Source organism: Poecilia reticulata, linkage group LG13 (genome assembly GCF_000633615.1).
Source record: "Poecilia reticulata strain Guanapo linkage group LG13, Guppy_female_1.0+MT, whole genome shotgun sequence".
NCBI classification, from domain to species: domain Eukaryota; kingdom Metazoa; phylum Chordata; class Actinopteri; order Cyprinodontiformes; family Poeciliidae; genus Poecilia; species Poecilia reticulata.
This window is the reverse complement of record NC_024343.1, coordinates 24,015,179-24,034,263: the sequence shown is the minus strand read 5'-3', so window position 1 is coordinate 24,034,263 and position 19,085 is coordinate 24,015,179. Positions and strand designations below refer to the sequence as shown.

At 38.8% G+C, this 19,085-nt stretch overlaps 2 protein-coding genes across 6 annotated transcripts in view; one reads left to right on the top strand and one right to left on the bottom strand.

Annotated features, from left to right (window-relative positions):
• Positions 1-19,085, top strand: part of LOC108166809 (zinc finger protein OZF-like) — a gene marked incomplete at its 3' end in the record, with an annotated part of 267,441 nt that overhangs the window by 76,477 nt on the left and 171,879 nt on the right. The window lies entirely within an intron of this gene.
• Positions 1-19,085, bottom strand: part of lrrc75a (leucine rich repeat containing 75A) — a 46,167-nt gene that overhangs the window by 16,442 nt on the left and 10,640 nt on the right. For all 5 annotated transcript variants that reach the window (XM_008426145.2, XM_008426143.2, XM_008426147.2 and 2 more), the window contains 2 exons: positions 18,927-19,055; positions 3,132-3,244 (listed from right to left, as the gene is read on the bottom strand). In XM_008426145.2, coding sequence (XP_008424367.1) covers positions 3,132-3,244; positions 18,927-19,055 — 242 coding nt within the window. The remainder of the gene's footprint in view (positions 1-3,131; positions 3,245-18,926; positions 19,056-19,085) is intronic.

The following is a 19,085-nucleotide window of genomic DNA, read 5'->3' as shown; positions in this document are numbered from 1 at the left end:
TTTAACTATCCTCACCTCACAGAAGCAAGTAAATCCTGTTTGTCTGATTCCCATGGAGGATCACCAGTACATATTTTTTCCTCAGATAAAAAGATCTCAGCCCTCCTTACGGTTTAGTCATTTCCTTTTCTTGTTTATGTTTTTTTTTATCTATGCTCTCACACAAGCTGACTTGTGGCGTCTGATTTTGACAGGCTGAGGCCCAGTGGATTTCCTATTCAGAAGAGATTACCACAAGTTCGCAAGAGATTACAAAGTTGCTTCAGAAAGCCTGCAGAAGACGTCTTTTTCTGTACATTTACTTTGTTTAGACCGTCATACAAGGTAAAAAAAATAATTATTTTTGTTAGTTTATCTCAGTCTTTGCTTTGACTCTATCCTGATAGAATAATCTGTTCTCATTTATTTTGATGTGAACCTTCTGCTGTCTTCCACCTTTTTAAGAGTAGGGGTTCTTATGCTTGACTTTAGAAAAGAGTCTGGAGCAATAAGTTTGCCAGCAACCAAAACAAATGTCTCTTTTAGCCAACCTGTGTTTGTACATCCCAGTAAAAAAACAGAAATGTGATTTACACAGAAAACACTGATGATCAACAGATATGCAGGCAAACTGCTGCCGGACTGATAACTGGGTGAGAAACGAGATTCGTATGGATTTTAAAATGCATGACTAAACCCAGCAAATTGGAGCCCTGAACCCAAAGTGGATGGAAGCATTTCTCATCACTTTAAGTGACTCTGGGATGTAATTAGTCAGGAAATGTTTGTTTTCCAGGAGAGGAAGGTGTTAACGGTGCGTGTGCTCCGTTCCAACAGATCAGCCAATCTAATATCTCCCTGCGAGTCTCAGAGTAAATGGGGTTCGTCTTTCCTCCGGTTAATCAGTCTGGCTGGACTTCCTGACAGCCTCAAGTGACGACGGCAACGCTGCATTGATTAAATCCCTTCCACCGGAGCGGAACCACTTCACTCATTTTAAGTTTCATCTTTTGGTCTCATTTTATTCCAGCAAACTGTGAGTCACTGCTTCAACGGCATCGCCAGGAGCCCACTTGCGTCGACTGTGAAGGCACTGACACACACTCTAAAACACACACAGCAGGGGTCCAGTCTTACGGCCGGCGCTGAATTGTTATTTCTCTGCTTCGACACTCCAGCATCGGGGTGCAAACGCCTTTAGAGAGGAGGCGACACCTGTTGTTCATGTTCAAAGCAGGAGGAGGAGACATTTTTATTTCCGATAGATCCTGCTTTCTCGCTGCAGTGGGAATTCGCTCTCCAAGCGTCTCGCTACAAAGGCTTTTTTCTCTGCCGTCTGCTCCCAGCAGGACATATTTCATGGCCAGCCTCTGTGTTTCGGAGCTGGATTTAGATTGTGCTGCAGCACAGAGGGACAATTCGATACCGAGTATGAAATCACTCTGCACAATGCATGGGCCCGTTTCAGGCTTAAAGGCTGAACTTGCTGGAGTTAACAGCCATGATTCCATCCAATTGTTATGGGAATTTTGAGCAAACTTCTAAAATGTTGCAAAAAAAACCAAAACGTGAATTAAATGTGTTTCCATCACCTGAGTGAAGTTCACCCCACCTTCTTCAAATCAGACAAAATTGGTGCTGGTTGGTGCAGCAAAAATTAGCATTTTAAAAATATTAAGAAATGTTTCCAGAGGTCATGAAAGGTCAACCAGGCCCCCACCTTCTTCAAATCAAGACAAAATTGCTGTCAAATGTTTGTGCAGCAACATTTTTCATTTGTGCCGCTGTTTGTCTGATTTGAAGAAGGTGGAGGGGGCTGGTTGCATTAACTCTCTACTAAAACCTCTTCTAGCAGGCCTAAAATATTTAGAAAAATTTAGAACGTTTTTCAAGTTTTTACCATTTCCATCAAAAAACATTGATGGAAGAACGGTTAGCTCAGTGTTTTTTTAATCAAATTTTGTTCAGAAATATTTTATGTAGATGCCTATTAGCTATGTTGGTCACCTGTTGCAGCAGGACCGTTGGACTTAAGGAGGCCAGCACTGAGGCGTTTTTAGACAAAATATTGTAGAAATAAACTAAGGTAAGAACCCTAAATCACCTCTTCAGACAGCTTATCAGTAAAAAAAAAAAAAAAAGTTAATTTGGGGATTAGATACTCTTTAAGAAACATTTTTGTGGAGGAAGTTCTAATTATTCTTAGTGAGTGTTTCAAGTATTCACAGATTTTAGATATTCAGAGCCACCTGGGGTCCACTGTGTTTTGCTCCGGTGGTCTCGTGTCTGCCCAATAAAGTTTGTATAATAAGAAAAACTGAACAACACAAGCAGTTATATAATGTCAAGTCTGAGCTGCTCTTCAGATCACTCAGAGCACACCTGAGAGGATTTTATGAAACAGGCTCAAGAAGATTGTTTTCAATCTGAAACCTGTTACTAAGTACCTATTGGATTTGGGGAAATACGGCATCAGAACCAAGACTGAGAAGAAACATTGTTCTGAGCGTGAGAGTGTTTGTTCAGCAGTGAATAATATTTAACGTTGAGCACAGCTCTGAGCCTTTAAATAAACCTCCACCTCGTGCAGAGCTGAGCTGGAGAAGCAGGTGGATTAGTTTGTTGCTCTTGATGCCTTATTTGCATGTTGTGCATCCCAGCTGTGTATAAATTCAAATTCAGTCAGGATAGCTGCCCTCCTTCAGCTGCAGCCTTTGAAAATGAGCATCCTCTGCATAATGCAGGTGTGAGACGGAGCTGGCTGCCGAAATGCAAAGTGGACAGAAATCACAGCTGTGTCTCACAGCTAAAACTTGGTTTATGGCAAATCTAGACAAAAAAAAAAGCACAAATTAAACCCCAATCACCGTAGCATCCTGAGAAAAGGAAGTTTCATAATTTAAAAAAAGAACAAGACTCAGAAAGGAGGACTGATTTAAACTCCAACTGAGTGTATGATCGAGAGGAAACAAAGAGACGTGAGCAGATTTTTCCATGGCATCCAAAGGGGCAGCAGATGATGACACACTGCTGACATACTGAGATGCTAGCCAAAACAGAGACACATGGCACTCCATGAGTACACCCCGCATCCCTCAACAAACACACGCAGGCACGCACGCACGCACGCACACACACACACACCAACTCACCAGGCCTGAGGTTTTCTCTTGAGCAGTCCCTGTCTCCTCCACTGGGAGTGGGGGCTGAGATGGTACGTCAGCTGACGACAAACCTTCTCCATCGCCCCGAGAGAGTCTCCTTCCTGTTACGCACACAGACAAGAAACGCACAGCAATTAGCCCAAAGGCAGCGGGCGGCCAGGAAATGAGGGAAAAACACAGGTGCTCAAACAGATCTACTGTCATTTGCTGTTTTATTACATACATCTCACTTATGTAGCGCTGACCTGGTTAGCTGGGTAACCATAGCGATGATCACGCCTACTAAGAAGAAGGCGCATGGCAGCAGTGGATAAGACCGAGAGAAAACATTACTTGGCATCGATGGAAACGTGAACAAAGTTATCGCATTGTTTACAGAAAGAGGAAATTATTGAAATATGTGTGAAAAATTGAAGAAAAGTTAGAGGCATATAATATTTGCTAAGTTCAGTCAAGTTTTTCCCTCTAAAACTTTCAGGACTGATTTGAGTTGAAGTTGCAGAGAAAGAACACGTTCAGCTCCGTAAAATAGACGGGCCGTTTTTTCCTTCTTTTTGACAGAAAGCAAGAAAATCTCATTTTTTGTTTGTTTTTGTCTTTTGAAATGGTTTCACACATAAACATGTAGAACCTCCATCTAGGTTTTGTTGTTCACAAAAACAGACCAGTCCCGGTGAATCTCATAGAGGTTTGAAACCCCCAGTAGTTCAGCAGTTTCTGAGAGATAAGTGACCATTTAAATCCACTTTTTTCATCATTCTGGTGGATGAAATGTAACTTCTGCAAAATCTTCATTGTGTCTAGATACTTAAATTCACCAACTTGCTGCTGTTTGATTGCCCAAGTTGTTTATTATTAAAAACCAATTAATTGTTCTTAACATAAATGTCTGGCAAGTATTTATTAGAGCTGCACAATATCCTTCTAAGCAACATAAATAAGAAAAATATATTTTTGCCTTATAACAAAGTATTGAGTTGTGGGAGTTTTCAACTGAAGGTATCCTGCCTAATCTTGATAGGCAGGATACAAAAAAATCAGAATTCTTTCAGTGTATACAAATATACAGCATGGTTCTTTCTTTCTGCAATAGCATCACGATATGACATACTGGAGGTTATTTGGTCCCTTTAAATTGCCCTAATTTGGTTGTTTGACCTGCATGTTTTCAGTTTGCACCAAAGAAATTGGGCTTACAAATAAAATCTTGTTTTTTCACATTTTTGTTTTCCATCAGAGATTATTTGAGAGGTGTCACGTCGCATAAAAGATTGTCACAGAACGAGAGCAGTGAAGTGTTACAGCAGCAAATAAGGGGAACAAAATAATTAAAGGATACGAGAACCACTGGAGCAAAGAATTAGTAAACGCACGTGCGTCAACTTATTACTGTGGAAATGGGAAACACACACACGCGTGCGCACGCAGTCAGTAACGAGCTGTACATGACGCACTGATTGGCTGTACGTACGTCACTCTCCATTCTGCACCTGGTGTGGCAAATTACCATCAATTTCAGAGTGTGAGCTCCACATTCTGGATCGTGTAGTGGCTGTGTACGAATGAGTGGAAAAGATGAAGCACATCTGTACCCAACTAACAGGGATGCTTAGAGTTTTTCTGTTATTCCTAAAGAAAAGTTAAATTTTAGAAGTATTGCTTTGGATCATTAACTGAATCTTTTTTGTGTGTGTGTGGGTTATCTGCAAAAGCAGCTGAAAATAAAATGATCATGTTGGTCTCTAAAATCTGAATTAATCTGATTGTCATCAGCTCTGCTTCACCACGACCATGTCATCTACACTGTAAAACATTTATTCAGGCAGCAAGTGAGGTTTTATGCACTGTTAGAAAATAAATACAGACATTCACCGACCCCCTAAGGATCTGGATATTTGAATCTTGCTTTGTACTCAGGAAAAGGAGTTAGACACTAAAGCAGAAAAATTATTTCCAAGTCAAATCATTTTCCCCACGGGGAGTTACGTCACCTCTCAGTTTGCTAAACAAAGTTCTCATTTTTTTAAATTAAATGGAGCGATAATGAATTCCCTGAAGAAACTGTGAAGATGTTCCAGAGAACGGACCTGCTACAAATTCTTATTTGCTCGGTTGAAACATCACCATACCCACTCCACAGTGATTCTCTCCGGGCCGAAGGAGAAACCAAGAAAGGAAATATAATCTTCTCAGGTCCTCTTCATGAACAGCCTTTAATGTGGTTTTATTGTCAAATTGTAGAGTTCTCTGTATACCTTTCTGTTCAGGAAGCACCCAGGAACAGCAGATGAAAAAGAGCTTTTTGGCTAGCTCCGGTAAATTTGCAGCAATGCTGTTAAATTACCGAGTCCCTATCAAATGAACCAGCTTTAGGGTGCATTCACGCCAACTCTGTTTCGTCCACTTTAATCAAACTTCACTGTGTTCCCATAGAAAGTCCGGTTCGTTTGGGGAAGTGTGAATGTGAAATCAAACTCTGATCTGGACCGGAAAAGTGAAAAGTGAAATCTGGTCTCGAACGGGAGACCGCTCCAAAAGCAGGAAGTGGACTACAGCGCAGGGTATTCTGGGTAAATACAACCAAAAGAAACGCACCAGTCTAGTACTAGCAAGGAAAATCCTACAACCGCTAAAATTTGACGCCACTTCATTTATGTTTACGTTTTGTGAAGAAGAAAGTTGTGCTCACGTCTTCTTCAGAGGTTTTCGTGTTGTTTCCTTCAGTGGTTCTTGCTGCAGCGCCCCTACAGGTGAGGTGGTGAACATGTATTTCAAAGACTTAAAAGGTTTATTTGACAAAGTGCAGGATGAAACCGAACCGCACCTGAAAATGTAACAACAAATATTGGACATTTCTGCCAGTCTCTCAGGAGATTTTCTACACGTAAATCATTTTGAAGAACAAAAATGAGTTAAAACACTGGAAAAAAAACTGAATATTTGTACTTTGTTTCATTAGATTTACTTGATTATTCTCTTGTTTCTAAACTAAAACATAATAATTTAAACAAATATTAGTATTAGGGGTAAATTTAATATCAATGGAAATTTAACAACATCCAGCAGTATTTTGTTTTTTTAGGGTGTTGTTTAAAAATATTTAACTGCAGTATGTAATTTTTTTTTATGAAATGAAAACAGATTCCCATGAACAGTTGCTAAATATTGTGCTGGAAATATCTTTAGACCCACTTTACTTATTGGTGTTTTTATACCAAACACTGGGCTCTATTTGTGCTGCCTCTGTTACAATTTATTGATATTTTTACACCAGCCAATAATGCACAGGAGCCAGAAAAGAAAGACAGCAGCAACGATTCGCTGACATTTTGTCTATTAACCAGCTCCTCCATCACTGTCTCCCTGTTTCATCCGCCTGTTGTGATTTCTCTCGATCTCTTTCTCTGCTGATGTCTTCCTGTCTCTGTCTTCCTCCCCTTTCTTGTTCCATTATTGATACAGAGCACATCTGTGAGTCTTCCCTATCCCCAGAGAGCCGATGACCCTTCCTGTCTTCCTCTCACTCAGTCTCTCCTTTTCATTTTCGGGATGCTTCCCCTCCACTTTAGCCCCTTCGGCTACCTCTCTTATACAGTTAGTTGACACAGTACAAATTGAACCATTACTTTAGTCCTATTTTTCACTGTATGGCCTGCACACTCGGCTAAATTAGTGCTAACTTCTTCCTCCGCTCTGCAGATGAATTGCTTGGATAATTCAATCTACTCGCTCTCGTTTTAGCGGTCAGGAGTGCAGGGGAAGACCTGGCAGACAGCTAACTGAGAATCATGGCTTGCTCTCAGGAAGGAATCACTTTATGCGCTCCATAATCCAAGAGATGCCGCAGATAAACCTATTTTGGCATTTTCTTTACTGCCTTTAATGGAACAAAATCAGATAAAAGGATCTGTTGGTGTGCTGTGGAGAAAGTTCAAAATGCCCAAAAAATAGCTTTCAGAGGCATAAATAACAGGGTCCGACTACGTAAACATAAAACCCACCCTTTAATTCAAATTCAGTTCAGTTGATAAATACTTTTTTGATCCCAAAAGGAAATTAAATGTTGTTGTATCTCATAAAATTTAAAATTCTTCTAAGAATCAATATCACTTTGAGTCAAAACTGCATTGCTTTATAATCAAAATACATTTCAGTTTTTGCTGTGGGCGGGAACAAGACATTTCGTTTTCTAAGATTAAGTAAACATTCAGAGCTGCATGCTAGAAAGTAACATGGATGAACAGCATGCTAAAAATGAAAGAGAAAAAACTATTTAGCAAAAATAAATTGACCTGGATGCCAAGGCTGCAACGCTTTGCTCTCACTGATGTTTCACCTCACTTTGAGAACGACAGGACAGTGTCAGATGTAGAAGATAAAAGAACTTCAGAAGGGATGCAGCGATGGGATAGATGAAATGTTGTGTGAATGACTGTGTGCTTTCTGAACCCCGTCCGTGTGTTTGGCACAAAAAACATAATGAAACACGAAGAATCAATAACTCTGCGACTATTATTTATCACAGACACTGAGTTGTCAGTGGGTGTAGTTCAGCTCACATCTTATTTGGTTTAAATTGCGCCATCTTCTTTGTCTGAATCCATCAGGTCACTGAAATCTGTGGAGATGAAAAGTCAGTCAGCTCAACAACCTGGAGTACTTTCATATTTTCTAAAAAAGTAGAACCTTGAGCGTGTTTTCCTCAATTTGTCCCAGATGAACACAACTTCTAACAGAAATATTCTGTGCTATAAACTCTTCTTTACCGTTATTCTATTGCCACTTTTGTCATATCCTGATGTAAAATGTGCAAAATGTTTCTTTATTCATATTTCCTCCCCCCCTATGCACTAAGGATGATTTCAGGCCTGATAGTTTGGTAGACTCGATTCAATTGGGCAGCAAAATTGCAACATTTGTTACATTTTCAGCTGGTGTAGTTGGCTTTCACACTGCACTAAGTCAAACAAGCCAAACTCTTTGAAAAACCTGTTTACCTCCTCGCCTGTGGAGGCGCTGCACCTTGAACCACTGAGGGAAGCGACACAAAGAACTCTGAAGACACTGAGCACAACTTCCTTCTTTACGAAATGTAAAAAAATGGACTGGTGTCAGATTTTATCAGCTTTGTCTTTGGCAAAAGAAGCTAGACTTAAGTATTTGTTTTGGTTGCATTCACCCAGAATCCCTTGCTCTATAGTTCATTTCCTTGATTTCACTTCAACCGTGAGACCTGGGTTTGTAGACGGACCCGAGTTCACTTTTTTGCTCCAGATCATATCTCGATTGTGCATTCACATCTTCCCCAAAAATTTCTAGGCAAACAATATACCATTTGATTAAAGTGGATTAAACAACGCTGATGTGAATGATCCCTAAAACTGGGGTATTGAAAATGTGGGGCAGCTAGTCTCCATCAGAAAGCAAATCAAATCCAATGAGAAGAGGGTGTAAATCAAATCTAAATGTAACAATTAAAATGTGACGCACCCACCCAGCTTGCTGTCAGAGGACATATGGATGAGTGGGCTGAAACTCATTACAGGCATCTGTTGATTCTCCCATCGGAACATTTTGGAACAGTGACATTTTATTAGCTGCCATCATTTGTTCTTACCATGGCAGTGCAGATAATCAGACGATAATCAGATATTATTTATACATAAAGTGGGAATAGCTGTGTGTCTCTAATGAAACTGTGATACATTGTTAGTGGAACAAGCTGGTTATGATTTCTGATTAGGTTTTAAACGGCGGGAACGTTTCACAACAGATTGGTAACAAACTGAGGGGAATGAAATGGTAAACATCACAAACAGGTTGAGGAAAAATGCTTATAACACACTCACTAACAGCATGTGCCACCTAATGAACAGAAATATGCTTTCACACCGATATTAATGCCATCCAGCTGGAAGTGGACGAACCAACATGATTTATTTCTAACTTAAAGAAAGAGGCCAGTCTTTTCCCTTAGATTAGTGGAGAGATTGAACCACCCTGAGGTCCATTTTCCATGTCCAAAACCCCAGAACTATTGGGTTATTTAAACCCCTCCATCATTTTAAAGATGTCAGTTTGATGGAAGGGATCCTGCTGAAGCAGAAGGTGCATAGTGTCCAGTAATACGGCAACGTATCAAGTTTTGTTGCAGTGAACATAGAGCTGAGTAAAAGAAACAATCTTAATTTACTGATCTCTCAATGTTCCAACCCCCAAAGGTCAGATATGGATCATTAACAAAAGAAAGAGATGCTAGGTACAAGCGAGAGATAGCAGTCCGTTTAGATGTCTTGGACATTAACCTCTGGAGGTTTTCCCTGCACATCCTACCAGGAAGTGATCTGAGGCAAAATTACAAGTAGCTTGTAGGGACAGTATGTCCTTTATGGCCTATGGACACTTGAGGATTGTCCAAAAAAATCTGCAGAGTATCACTAGTAAAAGGGATGTCTGGGATTTTACTGTGGCAAATGTTGCTGCCAATGATCTGATCTTGGATTAAAGGGAAGACAATGGATGGATAAGATCTAGGAATAGGCCAATTTTTTATTGTTTATTAGTATTTTAAAAATAACTTATCATAATAATTAGTAGGGGTGCCGTTTTCTGGTCGATTGCCAATTACAGATTTTTTAAAAAGCCTAACCTGCCAATTCCAATTTTAGCCAATATCAATTAATTTTTTTGTCCGAAATGTTGCTCAATATAGCAAGAACGTTGCTGAATTGACAACAGTGGGGTAACAAACGTGCAGACGTAACCTGGTGGGCCGGTCAGTCATTCAAACCTTTGTCACAGGAGAGCAGAAGTCAGTGGTTGAAGACAGATAAATCAGCTGGCCAATAAATCGGTGCACCCCCAACAATTGGTCATCCGGTCTTAAGTCCACATCGCACAGAATGAAAATCTAATTTATCAATCAATCAATCAGGTTTATAGCACATTTTAGCACAAAGGCAGTTCAAAGTGCTTTACGTCATAAAAACATACAAAAAAAATGCACAATTACTGCAATCGATTAATCTTTAACTGGAGGATACGGACTCAAAAAAGACCAAATACTGAGAGAATAATACTCTCAGAGCAATTATTAAGCCAAAATCGTACAAGAAATATATACATTTTGCATTTAAAATAAGAAAACTGTCTGTAAATATGTTTAACCTAGAACTCCTCAGGTTGAGTAACGTTTTAGCTTCACCTGGTCCAAAAAAACAAGCAAATAAACTTCTATTAAGGACTTTTTGCTGACTAACAATTAATTGGTTAATCTAATTAGCGCTGCATTATATTGATGTTAAATAAAGAAAAAAGAGATTAAATATTTTTTTAGCTGTAAATGCATCCTTTGCTCCAAGTGATGAAGTGTAGATTAAAGGAATGCTATTTTGTTGCATTTTAGATAACATTTAATTTTACTAGCTTTAAAAAAAAAGAATTGAATTGTTTATTTGCATATTTAGTTTTTCTAAAATAAGTAAAAAGGATTAAATGATTAAATGAAAAATCTGCAGAATGTGCCAATTTTTTTAACCTGATTAATAAGTTAATTAATTACTAAAATAACCATAAGCTGCAGCCCCACTAAAGCCTGACTCTATTTGATGCAGAACATCAGCTCGGATTTGATATTCCTCTCCAGAGTCAAAGCCCGACACAGATATTGTTTTCAAATGGGGAAATCCGGGAAGCTGCTGGATTCACTCAACCACAGAAAAGATGAGACATGGATGGATGAAGCAAATCAGAAGATACGTTAAAAAATAGACAGGCCTTGAAAGCAGATGAGAGGATACCTGTGAGGTGTGAAATGGGGAGAATTAGGAGAGGAAAAAGAGAAGAGAATCAGCGCAATGAACAAAGCAATGAACACACATCTGACATCCTCCAAGAAAGCTGCTGGTTTTTCACACAAAGTGAAGGAGGGAAAGTGTCTGAATATTTTTACACACCTGCTCTATAGCAACATGCGCCAGTCTGTGTGCCAGTGTAGGTTTTCTGCATGTGTTTTTGAGCAGTAAATATATGTAACCAGTGGGGATTATGTTTCTTCCTGTGTTTTTTAAAGATAGAGGATGTTTGTCAGGTTAGACTCTCTGCAGAGGAAGGCTTATGGCTTAAATAGGATTAGATGAGCTAAAATTCAGAAATCCAGCCATTTCGGTTTTTCCACATGAGCTTCAGGCTGACAGGTTCCTCTCTCTTTCAGGACTTTGTTGAATTTACCTACTGATATGTAGCTACCAGTAGTCGTGACCAAAAGCTTTGGCAGCAAATCAAATGTTTCACAAACTTTGCAGCTTCAGTTTTTTTTTGGATACCACTGGAGGCTAACAGACGCTCTGTGACTCATCAAAAATGTTGCTTATATGTTGTTGTTTTTTTTGTATTTTATTACTTATTTCAGTATATTCAGGAACACAGAAGAAGCTGTGAAAAGAGTTCAGTTGTAAGAAGTATGAGGTGAAGACTTTCAAAGAGTGACAGCAGGAAGTCTTTAAAAACTAACAAAGCCACACCAGAGACAGAGACGGCAGTTCTGCAGGAAGTACCAGGATGGACAGCAGAAGAGTGGCCTTTATGGAAAAGTGTCAGATGCAAAGTCATTGTTGGAAGAAAGTCATAAGAAGTCCAGTGTGCGGTTTGTCACACACCACAGTCCTGGTCAGATCAGACCAAAATTAAACTCCAGAGGAAAGATAACAACGCACATCACTCTGATTCAGAGGTTGCATGACTTCATATTCACTGCCATGTTGAGTGGAGGTCAACATGGTAGCTTGGCATGAAGTCAATTATGCAGAATAAAACTAACAAGAACCACAACATCATCCCGGACATTTTCGGCAGAAGCAGAGAGGAGATCTTCTGTGACTGTCCCGACTCTCAACACGCCTATAGTGACACATGTTGGTGGCAGCATCATGCTGTAGAGATGCTTTCTTTAACAGAGATAATGGAGGCTGGTTAGAGTTGAATGGAAGATGAACTTTGATAAAGAAATAGCAGTAATTTGAGAAAAGCAACATCACATTGAAGTGCATGTACATATAATATAAGAATGACCCAGTCAAAGTCCAGACCTTAATCCAGTTCAGAATCTGCAGTAAGATTTGGGAAACAATTATCCTCACAAATGCTTCTCATCCAAGTTATTTCAAATGAACAAACTGTTTGTTCTTTTCATGTTTAAAGCTGTTAGAGACGCAATAAAAGCCTTGCAGCTACCAGCCATTTACCCTTTTCCTTCTACCTTATAATTATGCTCTACTCTGTGCTGGTTCGTCACATACAATCAACAAAAAATATGACAAAGTGTGCAGCTGTAACAGGCTAAAATGTGGAAAATTCAAACGTTACAAACGCTGTTTTATGATTTCTAACTTCTTCTGAAGCGGCTGTCTTTTCTAACGCAACATGTCCGTTCTCTAACCTTTGTTCGTTTGGCTCAAAATGCTGTGAAGCAAACTGCTGGTGAGAAAACAAAGAGCGGCAGTTGCTGCTGGTCAGCGGCAGGTTAGACAAAAAGCTTCAGGCCACAGATGATTCATTTCTACATGTGACCCGCAAATGCAACATCAAAGGCAGCAACACCTTTTCAAAAGCTGCTCCCATCAAAAGCCAGCCTCTGGTGCCGGTTTCACAGCAGATCCAGTTGGATTCATAGTGTTGGACAAAAGACATTTTGCATCAATTTGTGTGAAGAATTTTTCTTTTAAAAATTTCAGTGTACTCTCAAATGTGTCTAGGCAATAATAATTATATAAAAAAAACAATTTGGTTTCTCCATTTGCTGAAAGCAACAATCAATACTTTCTAGATAACTGTTTAAGTGGGGAAACACCAGGCCATCCTTTATGAATGGAAATGAGACAAATTCATTACATGCCTCTTTATGCTTCATTTTTATCCAGCTGTTCTCTACAGATTATTGTTGCTGTGAGATTCTTGCAGTAGTGCGGACATCAAGATATCAAGAAAAAACTGAACAACAGGAACATCAGAGGGATCTCACTAAATATCTGACTGCATCTTTAAAATTAGAGCATATGCTTTGATAAACATACCATACATGATTTTGACATTTGTAAAAACTAGGGACAGGACTTTAATATGCTAATTTTGATTAATTAAATACAGAAATATTGACGAGTTCAAAAATCAAACACAGTTAATCAAATTTTTTAAAAACACAAAAGTCCCAAGCAGGAACTTTTGTGTTTATCCGTAAACAGAGCGACACTGGGGGATTAATTCTTGCTTTTAAAAAATCATCTGTCGGGATGCTGGAAAAGGCTGCTGCTGTGTGCATGTTGTGCTAAAAGGAGTTTGCCTGTTACCAAAGTTATTCGAGCCTAAAATATAATTTCAACGCAAAACATGTGGAAAGAGAACAGACGTCCACAACACTAACGTCATCCTCCTCAGCACACATGTTTTTTAAATGACTGGTGAGGGGTTCCTGAAACACTGGAAAGCTAAACTGATGCAATAGCACTTTCTTTGCACCAATCTGTGACAGACTAAAAACAATAAATATGCTTGTTGTTGTTGTAGAGAAACTCCTGTTAGTTTATTACTTAGTTTAATGTTAGCAAGAATCAAACATGGAGTACCAACATTTTAAACTTCACAAATCTAGAGCAAACTTAGAAAGCACCATCTACTTAGCAATCCAAAACAACTGGAACCAGCATCTAGTTTAATACTTACAAATATCCTGAACGAGAATCAGACATGGAGAACCAACCAACATTTAGCTTTTATTCAGCAACTCAGAAAAGGAGCATTTAGTTTTATACGTCATTCTTAAGATCTAGAGAAACTCCTATTAGTTTATAATTGTGAAATACTTTTGTTATTTTCCTTTTGCTTTTCTACTGGGGGTTTTTTTGTTTGTATTTCCTCTCATTCATGTAAAGCCACTTTGAAATGTCTTGTTGCTGAAAATGTGCTATATGTCAAAAAATGAGCTTCCCTTACCTTGTTGAGCTGATATGTCTATTTATTAATTTATTCATCAACAAAAGGGGTTTTTGAATGAAATTATTTTTTTGCTTATTTTGTTGATAAGTTGTTTTTGATTAAAATGATTAAAATTAATTGAGTCCAACCACCTGTAAAAACTTATGTCATGTTTTTTTTTTGTTCAAGAAAAATTAGCATAATAAAAAACTATCTTTCTGAAACTACAAATTAACTTTGATTAAAGTCAGTATGCTCTTCGTATGGTTTGAAGGATGAGATGCACTGTCAAAGATCACCCGGTTACTATAGCGACAATCAATAGTACCCTGGCTTCCCATTGGCCTTATATGGGCATTTAGGGGATGGAAGTGAAATGTGAAGAAAATGGAAGAGTTTATAAATCACTAATAATGTGATTCATCTATAGGATATTTGATAACAGAAGCTGTGATGTGGCAGTGGTTTGGTTCCCCTCTGTTGCTGTGTGTCGTCCCTGTGAATGCAGGAGTTTACGCTGGTTACCGTGGTTACCAGTGAGTAATGACATGCCCATTCAGTGTGTTACTAGGATCCAGGATTACCAAGGTTTTCAACATTTGTGGATTTAAAAATACTAAAGCCCCCTCCGACACATGTTGCTGCGCACTGTCAGTCAGATAGCTGAAAACCGGCTCACAGGAAAGTCAAAATAGACTCTTTGGAAATCTTTCTGGACATGAAAAAAGCTCCAGCTGGCAAGATATGATTGACATTGGCCGATCAAGAGCTGACTATGGTTACCTGGGCAACTGGCCCGACTAATTAGCTAGCAATAAACCCCCCATAAAACAGGTAACCATCATTCTGCTCCTTTATAAAGATGTGCTTACCAGCTGTAAGCACATAGCTGGTATATAAATTTGCTGTACATTTTTTGTTCTTTCTGTACTTAAAGACAGCTTTATTTATTAAATAACTCTAATGTTTTTAAGTTGTGATATTGAGGTAGTAATATTAATGTGTTGTGTGTTTTATTTGAGAGATTGGGGTAAATATGAGGAGATATTTGTATTCTACGTGCATACGTCGTAGAATGTGACGTATGCACGTCGTCGATGGAACTTTGCTTCTTCATAAAACAGCTAATTCAGCCTGGGTGACGGCGTCTCTCCTCAGAAAGACACAAAGAGCACGAGATATTCTGCTGCAAGCATCTTTACAGTGTTTTTAGTGTCCTCTAAAATATTATCAGTTTCCATGATTTTACTTTTGGAAAATATACAGTGCTTTCAGAACTCAAATAAGGCATAGAAAACAAGATAATGTTAATTTAGAAACAATAATACTAATGTTTCAACTGAGCAAGAGTTCAGAAATCAACATTTGGTGGAATAACCAGGAGGTTTTTAATGGGGTTCAGTGCAGTGGTCTCTTATATTTGTTCCAGACCTGTTTTTGTATTTATGTCTGTACGCAGTGAGTCAAATTCCTTGTTTATGCACATAAATTCAGCAATTAAAGCTGATTCTGAGTTTGATTCTGAACATGGCGGCTTAAATATGACTTATGCAAGTTGCTCGATTGGCTCATAATCACATATTTCATTTCATCTTCCTGTCTTTCAAACCTTTTCTTATTAGTTCAATGATCCAAATCAGCGGCTGGTTTCAAATGATGCAATCAAGCGACTCTTTTTCATTCATGCAGCACTACAAAAAAAAAAAACATTTTTTAATCCGGTCTCTTAGCTAAACAGGTTTTCAGTCCCCTTATTTATACATGGAAATCTGTGACTAATCCTCCACCATCTTTCTGTGTTTATATATTTCTCGGACAGATTAATTAAGCCGGTGACAGGGTGACAGGGTTCATTCACTGGGCTATTTGTATCCCGGACTCCAGCATTGACTAAAACATTAGCAGCTGACAGAGAATCTTCACGTGGGGGCGGACTGTACCTCCAAAGGTCATGTGTCGACCTCTCTTTTCAAATGTAAAACAGAAACAGCGGAGAAAGTAACGACTTCACCGGCTGCACAATTTCTACATGGTTTTCCACAAGCCCAGCTGTGTTAAAGGCAGCAGATGGAGGTGAAGGAAACAGAGCAGAAAAGCAGATATGATGGAGAAAACAACATCCGCTGGAAAAAAGAAAAGAAGCATTCTCTCTGCATAAAAGCAGCTTTGTGTTATCGGGTCGCTAAATGCAGAGCAGGTTAAGTGTGCTGGATGTAGTAGAGCTCAGAAAATATGCTTTTATGGCATTGTATGATGGAAACTTCTTGTAAGAAGGAGAGCTGTCTGTACAACAAAACGCAGGAATTAAACCTGAGTTTTTCAGCTCCATCAATCATGCGACTGTTTCAGAAAACAAGACTTTAAATATTGATGATCTTATACAAAATCTTAATTAAAACAAATTAACCGTTTCTTATCCAACTATTAGATAAGAAGAAAGCCTAACCTGTCTGATATCAGTCATTCAAAGCAGAGTAATCCTGAAAAACAGGAAGACAACACCTCCCTCTGACTCCCCTTCCGATGTTTTATTCACTCCTGCTCAGCCTCTGTCTATTCAGCTATTATGAGCCGCACACAAAACCCAACGTCTCCATTTCCTCTGAGAGGTCAGCTTGATCCCTAGCAAAAGGCACTTGTGCACAGAAGCAGATTTCTTAGGTGGATCTGTGTAATTTGAAGCTAGAATTTAGCAACCCAGTGTTTTTCAGTGTTAGTTGGGACAGGTTATTGAATAATTAACTGAAGTTGATAGCAATTTTTGATAAGTAGGATTAATTGGAAAGTCTGTACTTGAAATCTCTCTGTTAGATTGTCTGAATGGTGAGTTGTGAATTGACACAATACAAAAAACTGAATTCAATATTGATTTAGCAACTTTCCAGACTTATGAGGCTCTGAATTATAAAAGAAATCAGTCAAAACAGCAGCTCAGGTTTTTTAAACTACACTTCTAATGTCATGGGTTATTTTTTTAAGAAGACTTTTGTTTCATGTCCCGAAACATTTTCCAACAACAAACTAGCTGCAGAATAAAGTCTTCATTTGACATCAAAATATATTTATTTTTAAATTGTATCTTTTAATTTGATCCTGTTTTTTTATTTATGCACTGTAAAACATTTGAGATGCATTTATTTGACTCTATAAGTCAAATAAATGTAGCAAGTTTTAGATTTTGAACTTAAATGTGTGAGTTTGTGAAAGATAAGCTTACAGTAGTAAGTTGTGTTAACTTTTTATTTCGGTAAGGTAATTTTATTTAGGTAGCAAATTCAGCAACAAGGCAGTTCAAAGTGCTTTACATGAATTAAAAGGAAATTCAAACTAAACAACAAAACTAAAAGAAAGATAAAAAGGTAAAAGACAATATGGCACATGTCTCAAACTAAAGGCCCAGGGGCCAAATCTGGCCCGCCACAGCTTTTTATGTGGCCCTCTAAACTCTAATGGGACACACAAATAGAACTATCAGGATAACGGTGTGCTTAGATTTTTTTGTCAATCAATTCAAAGCAGTTTTTATCTATTTAATGCCAAATTGCATCAATGAATCACTCCAGTTTCTTGTGAATTATTGTGGAAATTCATGCAAAATCAACAAATCCCTGCACTGTTTTTGCTCTATTGCATAATTGTGAGTTTATTGTAGATTTTTCACAAAAATGATGAAAAACATTCCTTTTAAATGACAATTTATTCCCCCCTGCAGGTGGCAGGTATTTCTCACTTCTACTCTACTTCTACTAAACAACTGCCTCAGCCTTACTTTATGTCGAGTGATACGCCGAGTAATTTAACGTTACATCTACATGAGTGCAAATATTTCTAAATCACTACCACAAACACTTTTTTTATTGCTGGAGTGACTGGAAATATGTTAAGTATTATTTCATTTCAGAAATGTATTTATATTTTCACATTTTAACAGTTTTTATCAGAACATTCTGGCACAACTGGCCCTTTAAGAACATTCATGATCCTGATTTGACCCAAAAGGAAAATGAGTCTGACACTCCTGGGGGTTCAACAAAGACTTTGTGAATTTGAGGGAAAATGTATTTGGTACAAGTCAGGAAGTGAAATATTAAAACAGCTTTCTGATAATCCCACGTTTTTTTTTTATCATTGTTTGAATAAAGTCTTTATTTTAATCCCACCACTGCATCACTAACTGTGTTACCTTAGGCTTCCTCTTTCATCATTCGCCTGGTGGGAATGATGTTTTTAACAACTGCCCCCAAATTACACATCAGGCCTTTTAATTCCTGTCTCCACCACCATCTTTCCCTCCTTCCTCTCTGCATTATTCATTCATAACGACCGGCGCCATCTTTCGCATCGTCCTCCTTCCCTCCCGCTAACATGATGGCCGACATGAACGGACAAACGCAATCAGCAGCGGTTGCCTCAAGAACGCACGCAGACACACAACCACTTAGAGCACTTCCATAACCTAATAGTGTCAGACAAAATGAGTCAGGAGATCATCCGATAGCAGCAACACAGTGAATCATATCAGTCAGCACGCGTGTGAGCATGCTCAGCCGTGCTTACTGTAGTCTGAAATATTTACTGCATATGCTTCATGTTAGACTGCTACATGAAGTCTAACATGTAGACTTCATGTTAGACTTGAAGTCTACATGACTTGAAGTCATGTAGACTTCAAGTCATGAGTGGGTTTAATTTTGTTAATTTATTGTTATGAGGGGCAGACGCTGGTTTGCAGTTGGAGCTTTGTTCAGCTACAGATGAAGCTTTCAGCCGAGAGGGGTCACGTTGGGTCAGGAGGTCAGGAAGGTGACGACCTACCGTCTTGGGGCAGTGGACGTATCGGGCCAGGCTGATGATCAGGTCGTGTGTGATGGGGTCGACCAGGTTTCTGAAGCTGGCGTAGCGATACAGGACGTCATCCAAAGACGTTGACTCCATTCCCAGATCCTGCACACATAAAACAGCAGCAACATGAAC